A 20585-nucleotide genomic window follows, 5' to 3' on the forward strand; every position below is an offset into this window, starting at 1 on the left:
TCTGAAAATGAGGCTTGAGTGATTTGGGGGCCCACTAGAAGTCAAACATTTAGATTTGGAAACCCTGGAGGCTGCAAGGATATTTGCATTACATTTTGTTCGGCGCCATCTGCGTCTCCGTATTTATGAGCTGAAAGAGGAACAGTGTCTGCAGTGAGGCAGCGGTAATGGCCGAAGCTCTAGCTCCCGTAATAACCATTTGCGCTCGTAGTTGTGTGCAGCAGACTGTCACCTTAACATGGAACTTTTAATGTATGAAGCCTTCTGTGTTCATTTCCCAAATACAAATCGGATGACCTCATTCAGTCAAAGATGGTTTGGAGATCCATACACTGTTAGACCTGTCACACCTCCAGGGCCTAAAACCTACCAAACACAGATTATTTGCTGTTGTTCCCTCCTATAAAGGCTACAACGGCTGCCATACACAGGGAAAAAAATACAGCCACTGGCATGTTTTTCTTTTTATTCCACTTATCTGAAGAGGTTAGTGATTCAGCCATGACAAACAAATTATTTTTTTCTTAAAATTATCCCTCTTTTGCTTGCTGGGTTAAAAACCCAACAAGCAGCTCAGAGACTTGACCACCATTAAACATCAACCTGTTTTTTTTAATGTTTGACTAATTTGACCTGGCAGCCATCTTGTTTAGAGACCTCTGCTGAAGACTCCTTTGATGTGCTTGAGCAATGATGGCAGCCCCCCCCCCCCCCCCCCCCTTCAGCACTCTTCCCATGAGCCTCATTGTTTTTTTCTGCCTGTGTACTGCGTCTCAAAAATATCAAAGGCTCTATCTCCCTTGCTATGCACCATTAACAATAAAGAAACTGTGTGTGTGCGTGTGTGTGTGTGTGTGCGACAAGCTGCGGCAACCCTATGCAGAAGGAGAAAAAAAGAGTTGAAAATGAAGCTGTAAAAGAAAAATCAGTTTTAGTTTTAGTTGACAGTGCAGCAGAGAGGTCTCGAAGTCGGGCCGTGCATTGACAAAAAGCTGCCAAGCTAAAGCTAAAGTTGTGGTGTGATGACAGTCTGACAGCTGCAGAGTAGGAAGATGAGGATGGAATGGGATTAGAATGTGTTGGGTTTAATAATCTAGGCGTCCGAGATGATGGTGACAGGGCTGCGAAGAGGAAGACGATAGCTAGCAAGCGTGGAGGGATCAGCGGCATGTGAGAAGAGGTCCAGGGATTACTGAATGGAGGTCACGGACAGCCCCGCTACTCAAGGCATACATGCAAAAGCCCAATTCTACATGATGCATGGGGAGCATGAAGCAAATGGAGATCTCAGGGCAAAAACTTGAAATGACATCTCAAAAATAAAACAAACGCCTGTGGTGATGGCTTTCAGACTTAAGCATTTATAGAATATATGAAAAACCTTATCTGATGCATCATGAATTATAAGATAAAGTGGGGAAACATAGAGGCTTTTATTTTAAGAGAATGGGGGCTTTTAGTTCCCTTAGTAGACATCCAAAGATGCATTATTGAGTAATAAAAACCATGAAGACCATAAGATCAGAATAGATGTGTTTATTGGAAAGTGCAATAATAGAGCATGCTGGTTCCATTATGAGACTGGTAAGGAAAATATAATTTTTTTAAAACATTGCAGAACCCCTTCAGTTGGTTTGTTTAGTACTGATCGCATCTTCCAGGATTCTATATTCTAATTTCTTTTAATTAAAAGTCTAATATGACACTCATTATAATAATTATTATAAAATGATAATAAATCCTAATGATTTTTTTTACCTGACAGCACCTCAACCGTGACTGGGTGCAGTTTTTCAAAGCTTTTATGCCTAACGTTTGGTTGGTATGGCTTTTCAGCTGACCATTGACAAATGACGACCTTGAACAGCTGTTTTACAAATATGCTAGAAAAAAGGAACTTAATACGCAGAGTTAAGAACTGCTTAATCCTCTATATAGTTCCACCAAGGTTAGTAACCCCTTTTATGTTATAGGCTTATAGCCGATTTGATTATACGAATGGCTTGTTTTAGTTTAAGCAGAACATTAAAAAAAATCACAAATGCGACAGTTAATAGTGAAATCTCACCTCGTCACATGTCCCAGAAATTAATGAGACTTCTGTAGTATGCTAATCCACAGAGAGCCAATGTCCTCACATCCAGCTCGCTCAACATAAAACATCAAACGCACAAAGAGTGCCTTGAGAAATCCTCCGTATTTACGCTGTGGCTCACCAATCCCAGAGCTTTCCAGCTAAGTTGCTCCATTTCCTGTGGGACAATAGTTAAATGGGTTCCTATTGAGGACAGAGATTGGACAAGGGGTTAAGTGGCATGGCTCTCTGCAACGTGTGAGGGAGCCCGATCGACGGATGTTTATTTGGCATTTGCTAAGGATGCTCTCCCTGTGGGATGTGGTGAGGAGGGAAGAACTATCCATACATGGCTATCAGGCCCCAGACACTAGCCTAGCTGAGAGCTTGGCAGACTTGACAAGTAAGCTGTCATCAGAGGAAAAGAAAGGGATGGACAGACAGTGAAAGAGACACAGTGAGAAGAGAAGGATGCAGCGCTGTGAGCTAAGCGGCTCGCCTAGCCAAAGGCAACACAATCCCTGGGGGAACGGCTCATGAAATTCATACCTAGTGACATAAATATTTGATTCCAAGAATGAACTCAATATCCATATGTCCACTTAGCTGGGATATGGCCAAGTTAGTGTAGCACGGCACGGCTGCAGCTGGCTTGGTTAAAACGCCTTAGATTGCTTTCAGTGATGCTCAGAGAGATGAAATTATGTGAAACGTTTTGAGACCCACTTGAATAATGGAAGCAAGTGGTTATTAATAGGGTCATTTAAAAATAAATCCATAAATAGCCTTTTGAACCACTTATGAAGGCACATTCATGCTATGGCTAAAATGGTGAACGAAAAACAATAATTGGTGAGGCTAACGTGCACATTAATGCGTGTTACTGAAGGCTGTCTGTTCAGTTTTATCTCAAACCAATACAATACCATGCACATTACAGCTGTAAATAGCGTTAAAAATATGGTTTATTTGGGTTAGTAGACTTATGCTGTGTGTATGTTATAGAATTATCCGTTTACATTCTGGAAAAGGGAGAGTTAAGTGGCTTCTTTTTGCAATGAGTATTTTCTCCAACAGCCCCACTGATAGCTCTGCTATTGGAAATGTTTAAATTACAGTGTTGTTCACTCTGTCCGTGCCATAATAGCACTAATCCAGTAATGTCCTAGCACGTTTATCTGACTTCCAGCCGAGTGTAAAGCAGAGCCATGTTAAAGGGAAGCAAATGGAAAAACACTGTAAACAGGAAGAAATGTAGGAGTCTCACACCTGTTCATCCCATTTATAACTGGGATGAACAGGTGTGAGACTCCTACATTTCTTATATAACTGAAAACAAGAACCAGAATTTAAAAATAAAATTAATGAAGTATAAAATGGATCAGCATCCGGAGCCCCCTGCTGTTTCCTGTGCTCTAAGCCTAAAACAGCAATTTTGTTATGTTCCCCCCAAAACTCACATCCTTCATATCCTCTAATGACTCTCTGCATATCCTAATGGTCAGGAACTAATCTCCAAAGGCAGAAAAAGCTCAGACTTTTATCACAATTGGAAGACATTTCATCATTACAGCCCAAATGAAAAAGAGGGCCCATTATGGTCAATAAGGAGATTTTTAATTGGCCTTTAAAGCAGTGGCATCTGGACGTGTTATGGCGATGACCGACGGGGACTGCTTCAAAATCAATTTTCATCCCTGGACATAACCCCAATCATTTTGAGTTTCTGCCACGAACAGACAGTCAGCTATTTATCTGAAGTCCACGCAGGAGCAAAATTAAAGACATTTTAAATAAAAAAGATTGAACAGTGCTGTCAAATATTGTTCAATAATGTCAGTTTTGAATTAAAATAGAATTATATATAACAATATGTATACCCACGTAAATTATTCATTACAAAACTAAACAGGCTTTTAACAAATATATTGATTATCAATCTTCTGGCAACGGAGCCAAATCTCAACATTTCTGCTCACTTAACTGTGATTGTTGGTTCTTTAAACTTCTTTGTTCTCTGCTCTGACACGTATGCGGCGTTTCACCCTATAGCCATAAAACAGCACAATGGCTGGAGGTAGAAACAGATGAGTTTTGGTCCTTGAATAATATTTACATGCTTCCCTGTGACAGTGTGACCTTGCATTTTTGCAGTTTTATAAATAGCCAAACCAAGACAATAAATTCACAAGCGTGAGCTTTTTGGCTATGATTAAGTCAGGAAAACAAGAGGAGGTGGTTTTAATGGAAGGGGACTTGTTTCTATTCTATGTGTTCCTGTCCTGCAGGACGGGCTTAAAGTCCTGGCTATGAAACGGACTGTGAGGGTTCCGCAGCTCCCTCACCCACGTCCCTCCTGTGTCCAATTACAAGACTGTGTGTTTGATATCCGCCCAATTTTGCCAAGAACTGAATCCTCCATTGCTGGCCGCTCAGGTACCCATCAGTCCCACTCCCGCCACCACTTAGGATTCCTTTCAGTGTAAAGACACAATGCCATGGTGAAACTTTCTATCCTCTCACACACACATGCATGTAAGCACCTGCGTGCACATCCTCTGGGGTCTATGGGAGTTCCAGGATGCCTTGCCCCTTTATTCTATCAGTGATGTCCAATAATGAGAATCTCCTCTGCTGCTATTGGGTCATTTCCATCCCACATGTTTAACTATTGAAAATTAGCACACACATAAATTAAAAGATGTAACACGTACACATTTGAGAGCCGCAGCACTCTCGCTGCTGACTGTAACTACTCTAAAGATGAAAGGCTTCTCTTTTTTTCCTTTTTTCAGATGGGTGATGGTTACCGGGGCAATTAAATATGGAGCTGAGAGGATTGTTCCTTCCTTTCTTGCTCACAGAGAGCGCCGTGATGCAGAGCCGACATGTGAGCCTGAACGGAGAAACGTGACTGCGCTCCGTGCAGCGTGAGCTGTGAACGCTGCACCCTGCAGCCAAATCCCCCAACTCACAGGTGAATACCGTGCATTCCGTCATAAAGCGAGTCTTCCACAGCCGCAATTTCCTGCTGGAAGCGACTGAACAGCAGGAGGGCAGCGGTGTGGGGGGAAGGGGGGGTTGGTTTTTAATCTCGGCGTAAAGGGTTCATGAGTAGCAAACATACGGCTCATTTCCAGAAGCCCAGACTGTAACCATGGAAATCTACAGTACATACTTGGTTATTTCTCTGTCTTGAGCCAAGGAAAACAGCTTAAAAGCCAGTCTGTGGCTCGCACAACAAACAGCCACAAACAAGAGAATATCAGAAGATGTCCCTTGATGTGCAATAGAAGCAGGGGCAGGAGTCGCCATGATCAGTTTTTGCGGTGGGTCTTCGCGACACAACCTGCCAAATCACGTCTAAATGACAGCACATTGATTTGGTTTGTATTACAGCTCTGTCTGTTGGCACCACTTGGTTCAGAGTAAAGTCAACCAGGCTGGAAATGGAGAGACTCTACAGAGGACTTAGGTACAGTCAATAAGAAACCAGAGGGACGCGGATGGGCGTTTGAACTAAAAGTGTCCGCTTCACCTGAATGACTGACTTTATCACTTTACCAGCCAAGCACGTTGCTTCCTTGATAACCACATATTTCTGCCTCTTCTTCTATTCAAGCTCCACGTTTAGGCCCCTTTTGGTCCTATAATAAAACTGAAAGACCAGCAGAATTCCTCTTGAAAAAATTGCTACTTTTCCGGATATAATCAAATACCGTATTCACTGGCCCCGGAGCCTCTCGGTTCTTGTTTGCCGATAAACTGGCCTGCTGCTAACGAGATCTGAATCAAACACCTTTCGGCGCCATTTTGACTTTGATATCTCATTACCTGCGCGTTGCCCTTACTTGGGCAACATCAAACAACGTGCCGATCACAGCATTTGTCCTGCACAAAAGGGGACATTAAAGTCTCTGTAACTGTATATCGCATCTTTGATTATATTTTCATCTTCCATACGTCCAGTAGTTGTGCCACTTTACAGTTTTCTCTCAAAAAAAGGACTATTATGTCCATTCACTCACAGTTATCGACTAGTGAAGCGCTACGATGAGTCATCCACAACTATTAATGCCTTCTAAATAAAATCGATGGCGAAAAAGAAACCGACTATGGTACCTGTGTTTTGCCTGCCCGGTCTTCTTTTGGGATGATTCATCTCTTTGCTGCACTTGCAGTGACCTCCTCATTCCCTCCACAAACCCTGCAGTCCATATTATCTCGATGAAGCCATCCCTCTATTTGCAAAACACAGACCAACTGTATTTTTTTTCATTTCCAACACAATGATGGCTTCAAGGTCCAACGGAGACTGAAACTCGCATGTTTAATGATTATTTATTCATGTACCTGCTTGTGTGTATGCCCCCACCACCAACCTCCTTTTTAATATTTTCTTATCCGTATGACTCAACAGATTCCGCCACCTCTGCTAATCACACTCCTGCTTATTATTTTACAAGCCTGTGAATGAATGCCCATCTATTATATTTGGACACCCACCAACAATGTGACCGTATCTCAATTAGTGAGGAAGCTGATTGGTTTGGATTACAAAAAAATGTGCCACATTATATAAGCTTCAATACTCCACATCATCATTGTGTTCAATTAAACCCTGCGTAATTATGGTCTATACTATATTTGGATTTCGTAGTAAGGCAGGTAGACAGATCATGAAAAGAGCATTGATTCATAATCAGGCGCTATTCCGAGGAGAGCATTACTGGCACATAGCGTAAGAAGCTTTTGAAACAGCAAAAAGGCCTCGCAAAAAAAAGCCCAACACGCTATTTTTTTTAAGATTCAGAGGTTGTACTTGCAAAGGACAACTGTCTGTCAAACAAACAATGTAACATATGGCATTGGCCTTTTAGAGCAATAAAATTTGTTGACGCGGTATTAAAGTAGCGAGCCTAAAGGCGTCCATACTGCAGGCTACAACAGGCCTGTGTGCCTGTCTACTCATGCAGAGGTGAATACTTAAGCGCATCATTTGTGTGCAGCCACGGAGATACCTTTCCAAGTAACAAGTGGCCTTGGCTGCGTATTAGCCAGCGATTTCTCTCACTGACGGCGCGTTGGCGCTCCCTTTCTCCCTGTTCAGAGCGGGTAGACAGAGAATAATGGCGTTGAGCGTGCACAACTACTGCTTCCCTAGGAGAGTACCCCGGGGAGTGTTTTGCAGAATTATCCAGTCAGCCATGACTAAAATATCATTACAACACTATTCAGAGTTCTGAACAAGAGTACAGACTGCAACCATGCTGATCAAATTGATGCATATATTTATGGAAATAATTATTTTATATTATGTAATCATCATATGTAATTTATTGGTCAATTCGTGCATCTTGTCAGTCAGTTGCGTGAGGTACTTGCTGCTGAATATACTGGCACTGAGCTGTGATATAATGAATGCACACATTACTAGGAAAACAGAAGATTCATTTGGACCTTCAGGCATAAAGGAGAAAAAAAAATGACCGAAAGGAGCTGATTAATTTTCTGTCAACTACCTGATTAATTGATTGCCCAGCCCTGGGTGGAGCAACTGCAATGGATTAATTTAACACCCTGTAAAGTCAATTCATCTTTACGACTTACATTTGACAGATATGTTGCGCTACATAGACACCTGTGATGTTGTAATATCAAATCTCACACTGGTTCTTCATAAAATAAATCAATAATTCCATGTGCCGATGGTGACGTGCATTACAGCATTTTAAATAGATTTTTAATGCATACATTCTTCATGAATATTCTCCCCATAAGCAAGGCTTTAATACTATACGGTATATGCCATTTCTGTGAATAGCATCTATTCAATACATTTGTGAAACTGACCACAAGATCAGTTGGGGTTGAGAGAATCAGTTGGAAGGCTTCATGCATTTCTTTCTAAAACAGTTTATTCAGGGACTGATTTGGCATTTAGGGCCAGATTTTGTCTTTCCCAAAGTCTTTCTCAGAATTCCAGCCCTGCATACATTGTTAGCATCCTGGGCTAACAGCTGGGTGTTTAATTGGTGGCCTGGTGCCAAGCAAAGAACAAAATCTGAGATCCATGGCAGGATGACTTGCTTGGATAAAATCCTCTGACGTAGAATCTATGTAGCCATAACCTTTAGCTGCTGTTACGCTGAAGCCAGCGTTGGAATCTTTTGAATCACCCACATCCCTTTAACACCATTACAATTTGCATTTGTTCCATCTTCCACCGTGACACTTAACTTTCCATTTTCTGGGACTAATAGAATGGATCTTATATAAGAGGCAATAGCGTTGGTTGTGTTTTGTCGTTTTCTCCAGAGTGTGATCTTTTAAAGGTGAGCTGTCCAATGAGCCAAAAAGTGCCGAGGCAAAAGCATTCGAAATATTCAATTATGCAAACATGGGGGGGAGGGGAAAAAAACACCACCCACTCTTAAATGGCAGCACCATAAACTGAGCGGACACATTAACTGGCAAGTTAACACGGAAAATGTGCAGACTCCGACAAACATTTAGAGAAGCAGCATGAAATTACTTCTACTTCCTAACAAGGAGCCGGGCCTAATGAGCGCTGACGAGTGACGACTCCCCTCAAGCGGACACGGTAAACAAAAGAGTCCAACCGTCCATAAAAAAAAAGTTTCTGCCATAATTTTCAGCATTAAATCACGACAAGGCGTAATATCATTAATTCAGCGGTATATTTGTTACACAAGTAGCAGAAATTGGTCAACATGTATAGCACGTACTGTCTTATCTTTTATTTCATAATTTTAAAAACCTACCTTGCTCTGTCTGCAGCTGGAGCTTACCTGCTCTGTTTGTACCAAATTATGCTGCACAAAGGTCACACCGACATGCCTGAGAAACACAGCGTTAATCCGCACACGCGCTTGTGTTTATGGGATCCCTGAGGACTTTTGAGGCTATAGCCTCACCCTATAATTTGGACAAGCTGTCATTGGCAGGCAACAGAAAGATGGCAGAAATTCCTCCTGGATTCTTCTTTTTTCTGTACAAAGCGGAACTTTTTTTTAAATTTCCATAATATTGGCATTTGCATGTTGATTAAAAATGAAGATGGAGGAAAAGAAGCCACTAAGCACACAAAATGCACACTGATGCTTCACATAACACACTGCATCCTCCCAGGCTGTAACCCAGCCGTGTAATGAAGGCTATAAATCAGCACCGCGGACAGCGCCATAAAGAGAAATCAGGCAAAACTGTGGAGGAAGCTGCTTTTCAGGACCAGGAGAGAGCGGACAGTGACAATACCTAACATATTCTTACTGTAAAAAAGAAGAACATGGAACAGAAAATTCCACATTTGGAGCTGGCCCTCACTGTACTGGTGACTAAACACAGTTGTCCAGGTTGCTAAACAACTACACAGAGCTGTGAATCACGGTGTAAAAAAAAGATGAGATTGTAGCAAAAGAAAGAAAGACAGGATGAAAGACTTCTGTTAAATGTGCTGGGGGGAAATGGATCCCAGGTCCGAATGTGGTTCTGTGGTATATCTCCTGATAAAATAGATAAAAAGACCAGCTTTATAGCTGAACCAGTTTGACATCTATATACAGCATCAGACATGATAAGCACACACACACAAACACACACACACACACTAGCACACATGCGTGCCAAGTGTGGAACCCGCTGCTCCCAGCATGCATGGAAGTCTATGTCAAAACAGATGGTAGATTCCAAAGTGCTAAAAGGGAAGAGTGACAGCAGCACTTTTGCATTGTGTCAGCTGACGACTTTTGCATGTGATGATTTGTGGTTTTGATGTCGCTCTTGGTAACCCGCCGTTGATTTGATGGTCCCAATTCATTACACTTCTCAACAGGGTCAATCACTTACAATAGATCCTAATATACTTTTGTAATCTCACTGCTGCAAAAAAAAAAAATGTGATGCCCGCATTAAGTTAAATATTCATGTTCCCAGCGCCGGTCTATTTTTATCATTATAAACCCTCACAGGTACGAGAGCCAGCATAGTGACTCCTCTCGCGGCCAGAGCCCATCTCTCCGGCGGATCCCTGAGTATCTGGGACATGCAGAATGTGAGACATACAAAACAGCAAGCAAGCGAAGCAAATAAATAAATAAATAAATAAATGCAGAAACCAGGATCGGAGAGGCAGAGAGAGAGAGGGAGGGAAGGAAGGAGGTAAGGAGATAAAATCAACAAAGGGACTCTTCTGCTTTCCCCCCAGATTTTCCACAAGCAGCTGCAGAATTAAGTTCAGCCAGTGCAGGATAATGAAAAAAGCAAAGTTTGCTTTAAAAAAAAAAAACAAATTCAATGCATTCATAACTTAATGCTGGATGCACTCGAATAAACAAGCTTGTTTCACATTGTGTGATTCAGAGATCCAACCAGCAACCTACAGGTTCCCTCCAGGGACCCTGCGGAGACCGAAGACTTGGCTGAGCCACCGGGATTGGACGGAGGGCTGATTTTGACAGCTGGGGGTGATAGGATTAGCAGAAATGGATGGTGGCTTGGGTTCTGTAAGCATGTGTGTGTGTGTGTGTGTGTGTGTGTGGTGTGTGTATACACATGACCATACTGGTTCGTGCCATATGTGGTGGGAGCATTTACGTTGAAGGAGCCCTGGCAGAACTATTTAAAATGAAAAAAATAACCATCCGTGTTGAGTTTGCCCTATATTAGATTTCTGTATGTGAACGGGAGCTGGACGAGGCTGCGATGCCCTTACGCTTGTCCATCCGTCGTACAGACAGAGATCATTACTATTCTTGTCACAACAGCCTTGCAGTAAGAGCAGCAGCAGTGGAGGGAAGCAAGCCGACCAACCTACAATGCCGTAACACACACACACACGCACACACGCGCATCTCTTCTGACGGCCCCTGTAATTACCTCGAGCGACTTCCTGCACTGCATATATTTACTTCACTTGGTTTGGAGTTGAGTGGGCAGACGTGCAGCATCTGTGCACTTCTATGTCCGAATGCGAGCGTATCGGTGTGTGCGACTGCTCGACACATCCCATCACTCACCCTGGCTTTGCGCTCCGCCGTCCCCCTCCTCCGTGTCGGTCAGGTTGTTAAGCATCCCGGCTCCTCGCTGGCACTCGTCTTCTGCTGAGGAGCGAAGTCACCGGTCGAGCTGTCAGCGGCGGCTCTCCCTGCGTTCCACCCACAGTGTGGTACAGCCTCAGAAACGGCGGGAAAGCGGAGTAAGGGAATACGCCAGCCGGACTCCTCCTTTGCTCTCCGCTGCCCGTAGGATGCGCGAAGAGAGGCGGCAGTAGAGAGAGAGAGAGAGAGAGGGATTTTTTTTCCCTGTGTGGATCCTCCTCTTGACGTCTCCTCTCCACTGGCTTGTAAGCGTGACTCTCTCACTCTTCCCCGTCTCTCTTTCTCTCCTGCACACTAACCAGGAGGTGGAGGAGGAGGAGGAGGAGGGAAGCTGCAGGAGTTTGGTAGATGATGATGGAACGGCTCAAAGCTGCACACTTGCTCTCTCTACATATCGCTCACTCCTGAATTTCATCTTTCCCACTCACAGATGCAAAAAAAACCCAAACACCAACCTCCCCCCCAGAAAAAAGCAGTCATTCTGTCCTACTTTGATAAGGTTGCTCAATCACACTCCACATTCATGCAGGGTATTCTTCGCAGTCTACACCTTCCCTACTCTTTTTGTGGTTGCCAAGCAGGGTGACCGGAGGAGAGGAGCCGATGCTAATAGAAGCAAGAGCAGGTGGCAGCCTCTCTCCTCTGATGTTTGCGGTCCACAGAGGTGGATTAGCAGCTGATTTCCTTCCTGCTGGCTTTGTTATAAGCTGCAACATTCTAGTTGCATTCATATCTGATCCAAAACGGAGCCTCCGTGTCATCAAAGGAGCCTATCAATGTCACCTGCATGCATGCATTAACATCAGCACACATTGCATCAGCAGAGTGCTTTCTCTACAGATCAGATTAAAAAAACACTGCAAGCTGAGAGGACTCTGTTTGCCGCCGCCACGACACGGAAGCCTCACTGTCAATTAGGCTCATCTCATTCTGATCCATGCAGATTCATTTTGATCTGGTACATGGAGTGCCGTGCGCAAAAAAGAAACCCATGTAGTGCAGAGAGAGAGTGTGTGTTGTTGCGATGCCACCGGAGAGATATGGGAGCAATTAATCACGGTTTTAGTCACACATGCATTGATGCGTCGAATAGATTTCTGCAGAAAGAGAAAGGACGGAAAAAAAGAAATTTGCACTTTCAGCTCCAGCAAATAGATTTATTAGGAGCACCTCAAACATAACTTCTTGTCTCAGGAAGCAATTACCTGGGATGAACAAACACATCGAACCCTGGCGATACCTTCGATGACCTGTGCCTATGTATTTCCTAATTATTTAATTTGCAGTTACATCACAGCGGCAGTGAGAATTAAGTTCCTATACCTGTGACTGGAGAAGTGTTTGTATTTACACAAACACAGAGGCTCACTCACCCGTCAGTTTATAAAGTTGAAGAAGGCAATGGTTAAATGTGCCACGGCATGACCGTTTCCATGGGAATACTTCTCCCTCATTGCGCGATTAAGAGATAAATAAGCTGCCGTGAGTAAAACAAACGTGCAGCTTGCTGCAGAGTCGGCGCTCTGAGGGATGCGTTTGGGCTATTTTTGTGAAACCCACTGAACTCTGAGGGCGAGTTCCTCCTTTTTTTGAGATGGCGAACATCACATGGACACAGGCCAGACCTGCGTTACCAGACATGTGTTATCAGGCACCTGCCACAGCTGGCTCAGTGTCATTTCACGGCTGCAGTCAGTGGGATGGATGGAAGAGTAGTGAATGGTTAACTTTTGCGCAGCTGCAGAGGTTCAGCTAAGCTACGCTGCAGTTTTACATCTGCTCTGGTTGACATATTGGATGTTCCTGTGGGTCAGTTAGACTTTCTGTCTGTATCAATCTGCCAACAAGAAGTTTGTGCATTGAGAACAAAGAAACGAATGGTAGCCTTTTGGTGTTAAAAGCCTCAAAAGATCCTAGTTGGATATCTATAAATCATCATCCGATTACTCCAGTTAATGGAGTCATGGCAAATATCAAAGTGTCATAGTCGGCCGGTGCACATGCACTCACGTGTGGCACGTTCAACTGATATTCTGAAACGCAAACCTACCGCACCTTTGAAATCAGGCAGTGAACTGTATTAAAGCTCACTGGCACCTAAAGTGCTGCCGTGATGCTCCAGCGTTACTGCATGGCTCAAATGGAGCATTTAAATCAACGCTGTGAGGTCATCGGCTGGCCACGTTTAAAGGTCGCCCACGACGAACTCTAAACTCATGCAAATCTCCCACTGAGGGTATCTTGCACCATTATTATATAATTTTATACATTTAATCTGACCAAACACACAACATATAGATGAGTTTCCATTTTCAACGGTGGAATCAGTGAGAAAAATACATAAAAGGCGACATCACACAAGAGAAATCATTTATGGCTTTCACTGAGTTGCACTTTTCCATCCGGCCTAAAGACTGAAGAATCTTCAAGAGCGCAATCTTCCCCTCGTTACTGTGCTGGCGGCAGCTGAGAGCGGGAGGTAGCAAGGGTTTTGATTTATTCAAAGACTGAAACCCGCCTTTGCAACTTTGCACCAGGATAATACAACTGATGCATGCTGGGATGTGCCATCAGCTGTGCATTGTCCCTTTATTAATTCATAGCTTTGCTGGATCATGCATAGGCTGCTGCTCTGAGGAGATTTTGTCTGGTCAGAGGCAAAAGTGCATTATGTCACCAACTCTGATTCCCTTTCAGTGGACCCACATCATCGGTGCCCAGCATCTGTAATCCATCGCTCATGCTGGCCCCGCCCCTGCTGATTCTAATCCCGTGTGAATAGCATAGGAGCTTTTTCACAGGCCACTTTCATCTCATATATATAATTGAAAGCAATAAAAGGATAGTTGGGAAAAATGAATTCTCTTGTTAAGGCTTATTTCATACCTCACAGTTTCGAGAGAATTTAACAGTAGTAACAATTGAGCTACCAAAAAAGGATACTATGTAAGAAGGACACGTACAATGAATTAATTCTTCTTCTGCTCACAGGTTAATACTCATTGGACTTACTTCTAATTTCTTATGACCTTTTGCCCTCGTGTCAAGGATAGGGCTCAATCATGCTGTGTGACCTGGCCGCTGATTTTACAATTTAAAAATCATTCCCTTAGCTTATGGCTTTACTTCAGCACTTATTTTTGACTGAAAGGAGAGCGTGGACATGCGAGCGCCCTGTGCACCTTAACCAATATCTAATGCAAGTACATTTCAAAGTGCAGATCATTTATTTTATTCCCTCAAATTAGCACTCTGAAGAGTTTGTTTAGGAGTGCTCATTTCTGGATGCAATAAAACTGACTGCAGCTGCTTTGACATGAATAATGCATTCAATCTCCCAGCCAGTTTGGGAAATAAAATATGCAAACATTAAAATGACTTCCACATAATATGATGCTGATGTGCACGCCGTGTGAAAGCAGAGTCACACTGAAACAATTTGCGAATGTAGTGTGTGAGGAACAACGCTCAAGCACTTCTGTTGATGAGTTCAGCTCCACTAGATTTCCCATGTGTCTTATTTTCTCTCTCTACTGTAAATCTGATTAGAACAGCCTGATATCATCCTACAGCAACCCTGAGGACAAATGCAAACATGCCCATATGGACACACAGGCAGCTATGTTCTGGGTTTCTATGTTTGGAATGGGTCGGAGCAAAATCGGGTTAAGGGTTTCAGTTTCTGGGTAGCATACAGGAGACAACGGACCAAAATGAATGAGTCTAAGCTGGTCTTGTCTCCTGCTGTTCTCCAGTTTACCCGATGCTGCCAAAGTAGATAACAAGTTGACGCCCACTGTGTTAATTCTCTTTCGTGAAGACGCCCACTTTGTATCGAAATGAGCCCTTCAAAACAAACTCCCACTGGGAGCCCAGGCGAAAAAAGGCTGGCTTTACGGCAAGAATCAGGCAGAAGAAACATTTAAAAGGCTTTGTTATTGACGGCTTGGCCCCAACACCTCTGACTGAGACCTCAGCCGGGAGACAAGCGTCTGATAATGTGAGGGAGATACTCAACAAGAAGCGCTGATGTCCCATCACGGCAGAGCCAAGCTTTTGTTTGCTCTGATCAGGTTTATTTGCCAGCTCATTGTCTGTCTTATAGATTAATCAGCTCAGGAGGCAGATTGCTGCCATTCTCACTGCAGGTTAGGAGTGTCACTTGGATCATTATGCATAATGTCAAATAGTATATTATTCTGTGTATGTGTTTGTGTTTGTGTGCGTGTGTGTGTTTACTTGCCCAACCCAACTGTCGCTAGTTTGTTTTCTTGTTGTAAAGCCCAATAAGAGAAGGAAACCATTTTCATTGTTCACATTACACCTCTTACCCAACATTAACAGTCTGCAGTGTTTCTAAAAATACCCTTGCTCTGTAGACACAAAGGAGGCGTCACTTTTTACACAACATTTCACAGCCAGCGCTTTATATCCAAACGATTTCCTTCTTCCCTCTAAAAGGCTTTTCTATTGGTCAGTAGATATAAACTTACTTTACGGCTACAAGTCTGATGTCCGTTTTAACGCCGTCCCTGCAGAGCCGTGGGCAGCCAAGTGGTGTCCAGGGACCACATCCTGTGACCTCACCTACCGCATTCTGACCGTTCATCCAACATTCATACACAAGGATTGTCAGAACAATGTCAGTCATGTCTAGAAAAAGCGCATTGAATGTTACCGAAACCTGTGACTAAAACATTTATCTAAAAACAGAACTCAAATGTGTGCGCATACGTGTACTTACACACATCCTAACCACGGTAACGGACAGATTGAGTGGGTTTTAATGTTAGGGTTAGACAGGTTAAAAAATGGACTCAGGTTAGGTAGAAAGTAGAAGTCAGTTTTGTCAAACTGGAAAAAACATCACTAAACAGAGGAGGAGGCTTAAGACAGCAGCTGTTGGCCACTTACAATGCTATCTTCTGGTCCCTCCCCCAGAAAGTTACTGCTGTTCACACCCAACATCACAGGATGAACAGATGCTCCACCCCTATTATAATTCAAATTCCAACCAACGACCACTAATGACAGCATTCAGTAATCCAGCACGGTAAAGAGAACTCTGGGATTTCCACCAGTTCATTTAGAACTGAAGAGGGGAAGAAGATATTGTCGGAAAAACTAACAAAAGTCCAGCGGAGTGTTCTGACCTTAATTTCTGACCTTAATTCAAGAACTAAGGTCAGAAATTTGGATATGATGGATAAAGTTAAAGTAAGGGGTTAGAGAAGGCATTCTATCTATGAAAATCCTTAGTGTCTGAGGGGAGAGTCTGACATCCTCTTGCAGTAAAAAGGTGAAGCTGACAGAACTATTGACCTGTGACAGCAGGCAGCCCACACATACAGATGTGTGGAAAAGCTTCGGTGTGATGCGCAAAAAGAAAAAAAAACAGCCCAACAATCGCTGACAGACTGAGCAAGGAGATATTTTTCCAACCTTCATACAGCAACATACATGTGTGCACATTTGTCTGGTGCGTGTAAACCCATCTATCCAGGCCCCTCATCCATTACATCCGCTATCATTCCGATTCCCTTATTAATAGACTACCTTCTAGTTGTGCTAATATAGGTCAACCTTGCCAGAAACATGAACACCTGACAGGTTTCTGTCACCCTGTTGGGTCATGGCTGCCCCCTTCTCCTCCTCCTCCTCGTATTTCTCCTCTCTTCCTAGGCCAGTAATGATGTCATTAGCACAATTTCTTGCTCTGTTTTTTTCTGCTTCTCTCCCCACCATCCCTTTTTGCTTCCATCTACAGGTATTGTGGACTTCCTACCTGTGCTCCAGCCTGGCAACCTCTGACACCCACTCAGCTCCGACACTGATAGCTTGTTGTAGTTAATGGCATGATTTATGACTATTCTCTTCTATCTGTCTCTCATCTATCCTGTAAATCTGTCCTGCCCAGCTGGCCATCAGTGGCTGGGTCCACTCATATGAGCTTGGTCCTGCTAAAGGTTTCTTCCTGTTAAAGGGGAGTTTTTCCTTGACACTGTTGCTTGTTGGGGGTCAGGTCCTGGGATTTTGTAAAGACTTTGTAGAGACAATTTTGATAGTAACAGACACCATATAAATGAAGATGAATTTAATTGAATTGTGCTGTTTCCTCCATTAAAAACCTAAATAAAAAAAGGAAGGATAATGACATCCTCCAAATGAAAGTGGTGGGGCAAGAGAGAAATTAAAAGGAGCAGAAGAAGGGGAATGTCCGCCTGAATGAGAACAGAAACCACAAAAGGCTAATTCTGATGTGCTCATCTTCACATCTTCAGGGGTTTTCTCAAAGAATCCCAAGCCCGAATAGATGACCCATCTGTTTTTACAGGGGCACTTTGCATCTCCCCCCCCAAAAAAAACAGGGATGCAGAGGGCCCCAGAGTGGCAGCTCACATATGTGGCAATGTCTGCAAGGCCCCTCGCTGCATGTGCATGAGCACGGTATAATAACTGCTTGATTATATATTCTGTTCATTCTGCAGAGGTCACGCTGTCACCGTTTGCAGCTGTCCACCTCTAAACTGGAAACATATAATAAATTCAGCAGGGATGAGGTTTTCAAGAGTAACAATAAATGCAATCAAGCACCCATTCACTGCACAATTATAATTAAAAACTGATTAATGTGCAGAATATAAACAATAAAGTGGCCTGGCATGGGTTATTGTGGTTTTCTCTTGTATCACTGGAGGGTGGGTCTAATCACTATATCTATGTTTTGGGGGTTTTTTATTTTTGGTTATTTCTGCATGATTTGGGCCACCTTTAAAATGAACTGCCATTTGTAAATCTCAGTTTTTTCCCCTTTTAAATCTGCTTAATCTGTCTGCATTTCCTCTCTTCATTCACTCAATGAATTTAAAGGATTTATTTCAAGACTCTCTTACTCTTGCACAAGTCACCTGTCGAACACTGCAAGTATTAGATAAAACATTTTTAAATTGAGGAGTCTGAGCTTCAAATTATTTTATTCTGTGTGGTCTTGTGCTTTGTTTTTGTATACTCTCTATATTCCTATATATCGGTATCTGGGCAATTAAGATTATTGCTCTTTATTTCATTTATGGTTTTTAGGGAGAAAAATTGTTCACTTCCGTAGAGGCTGAATGCCAATATGCTAAGTTAGCTGATTGATTAGTTTAAATATGAGACTCTCCTGAGTAGATTGGGAACTATTCTGCGACAGGATAGGATTCACAGCACTACAAACAGTTATTTATTTCTTCTTCTCCCACAGTTTGAATTAAGTTAAACATCATTCATAATCATTAAAACTTTTAGTCTTGTTTTGTGAGCATTAACAGAGGTGACCAAGATTAAATGGATTCGTGGAATTCTTGGCTTCTAATCTTGTTTGTATTTGAACATTTCCTAATATATGAATTTATCCTTCATATTCAATTTATGAATCTAAAGGGAGAATCTAATTTTGTATGTGTGTGGGTTTAGCTTTGTTTGGTAACATTTATGAATTTTCTGCCTGCAGTAGTGAAGTAGGAAGGTTCTGCTGGATTACTGTGAAACCTGTGTGGGTTTTAAGGCTTTTTTTTTATAGGTCTTCTACTTTGGCTGCCGTTAATTTTGTGTACACACACACACACACACCTACGAATATAAACTAAACTGATCTCCCTGTGTAGGCACTCCTTTTGGGCTGTTTAGTTCTGGCTTACTACACTTGTATGCTGTAGTATCTTACTAAAATATTTCAAAAGTTAATTGCATTACATTAACACCATGAATAATATCTGAGTTGCGCCCTCTACAGTCTGGGCAGATTGAGCAATCTTATGTGAGTTCACCCTTTTTGAGCTGTCATTATAAAAAAAAAATGGGGTAGACGATGCATTTGATGTCTTCAGGCCTTCTGGTGATGACACCGCTGAATCACAGGTTGTGACTTCAATCAATAGACGCCACTAGTGTGTGTCACGCTGCTTGGTGTTATTTTGAACCTTGTTTTCCTGGGTACTAAATACATGTTTGTGTATAGTTACCCATGTTTGGTCCCAGGTTCCCATTAACTAGTGCATCATTTCATGTCTATTGTGGGGTTTATGAATGTGGGTCGTTGCAACAGCCGCACTGTGAGATGCGTCAGTGGAATGCTGGCATTTGGTCAGAAGACAGCGACATCGGCAACTTGTGAACATCATTAAACTGTCCAATAGAGGAAAATTAAGAACATAACTAAAGATATACTCACATTGGGCCAGATTCACGAAGCGTTCTTACGAACAAATTTGTTCTTAAGTCCCACTTACGAACAGTTTACGAAGATTGTGGCATTCACCAATTTCTTCTTATCCTGGATTTATTCGTAGGTAAGAACAAATCCTACAACACTCAGGAGTACTCTTGCGCACATTTCAGTGCCGACATGTTGGTATGGTTGGGTTTTCTTCTCTTGTGCAGTTCAATAAAATTCAATATTACAATGATAATTATGTCATATTTATTTATTTATTTGTTTATTTCCTATTTTTGGTGATTTACGGAGAATTTTAAAATTACGTAAATGTGCCAATGACTTAACATTAATCAACCAAATTGGAAACCATGCCAAAACTGTCTTTTTATTTGATTTTTTATCTTGATTTATTTTATTAGGGGATCGAGGATATGCTCTGGTTGTTGACACCACTGACCAACCCTCAGACTCCACAGGAAATTTTATTCAATCAGATGCATGCGCGCAGTCGCTCCACCATTGAACGAACCATCGGCATGTTAAAGGGGCGCTGGATGTGTTTGGACACAGAGCCACAACCCCGTGAGGATGTGCGTCCTGACGCAATGATGCGGGCACGTGGTTCACGTTCGAGCGCGATTAATTGCCCGTTTGTGAATAAAATGCATTATTGTCACAATCCGAGCACAGCTTTTACACGTTTATTTTTTTTACATTCTCGTTGATTTCTTTAAGCATGTTGGCTATAGTCATCAGGGTTGAGGCAATTTTATCAAGCATGTTAGCCATCCTTTCTTGATTGTTCAACACGGCGTCAGAAATCAGGCGTGGAGAGGCAAGCTTTGGGCATTTGGCTGCTTTTTGCTCTGTCTACAGCAGGGGTCGGCAACCCAAAATGTTGAAAGAGCCATATTGGACCAAAAAAAGAAGAAACAAATCTGTCTGGAGCCGCAAAAAATGTAAAGCCTTATATAGGGCTTATAATAAAGGCAACACATGCTGTAAGTGTCTATATTAGCTGTATTAGCCTACTTTCCAAACGATAAGTAGGCTACAAATACATAATGAGCATTCATGACGAAATGCTTATTTTCCCTGCAGCGCATCCTGGAGAGAATGACGCACCACATGGCCACTTTAAGTTTAACTTTCATTATAATGAGATGTTGGAATTAAATATTTATTATACGCATTT

At 42.5% G+C, this 20585-nt stretch overlaps 1 protein-coding gene across 3 annotated transcripts in view; it reads right to left on the minus strand.

Annotated features, from left to right (window-relative positions):
- Positions 1-20585, minus strand: part of slc12a5a (solute carrier family 12 member 5a) — a 105943-nt gene that overhangs the window by 56631 nt on the left and 28727 nt on the right. Inside the window, exon 1 of one of the 3 annotated variants that reach the window (XM_029825950.1) lies at positions 11113-11437. The exons of the other annotated variants lie outside the window; for them this stretch is intronic. Within the exon in view, the coding sequence (XP_029681810.1) occupies positions 11113-11167 (55 nt within the window). The 5' untranslated portion in view covers positions 11168-11437. Of the gene's footprint in view, positions 1-11112; positions 11438-20585 lie in introns of those variants that run through there. 3 annotated transcript variants of the gene reach the window in all.

This window comes from Takifugu rubripes, chromosome 19 (genome assembly GCF_901000725.2).
Source record: "Takifugu rubripes chromosome 19, fTakRub1.2, whole genome shotgun sequence".
NCBI classification, from domain to species: Eukaryota; Metazoa; Chordata; class Actinopteri; order Tetraodontiformes; family Tetraodontidae; genus Takifugu; species Takifugu rubripes.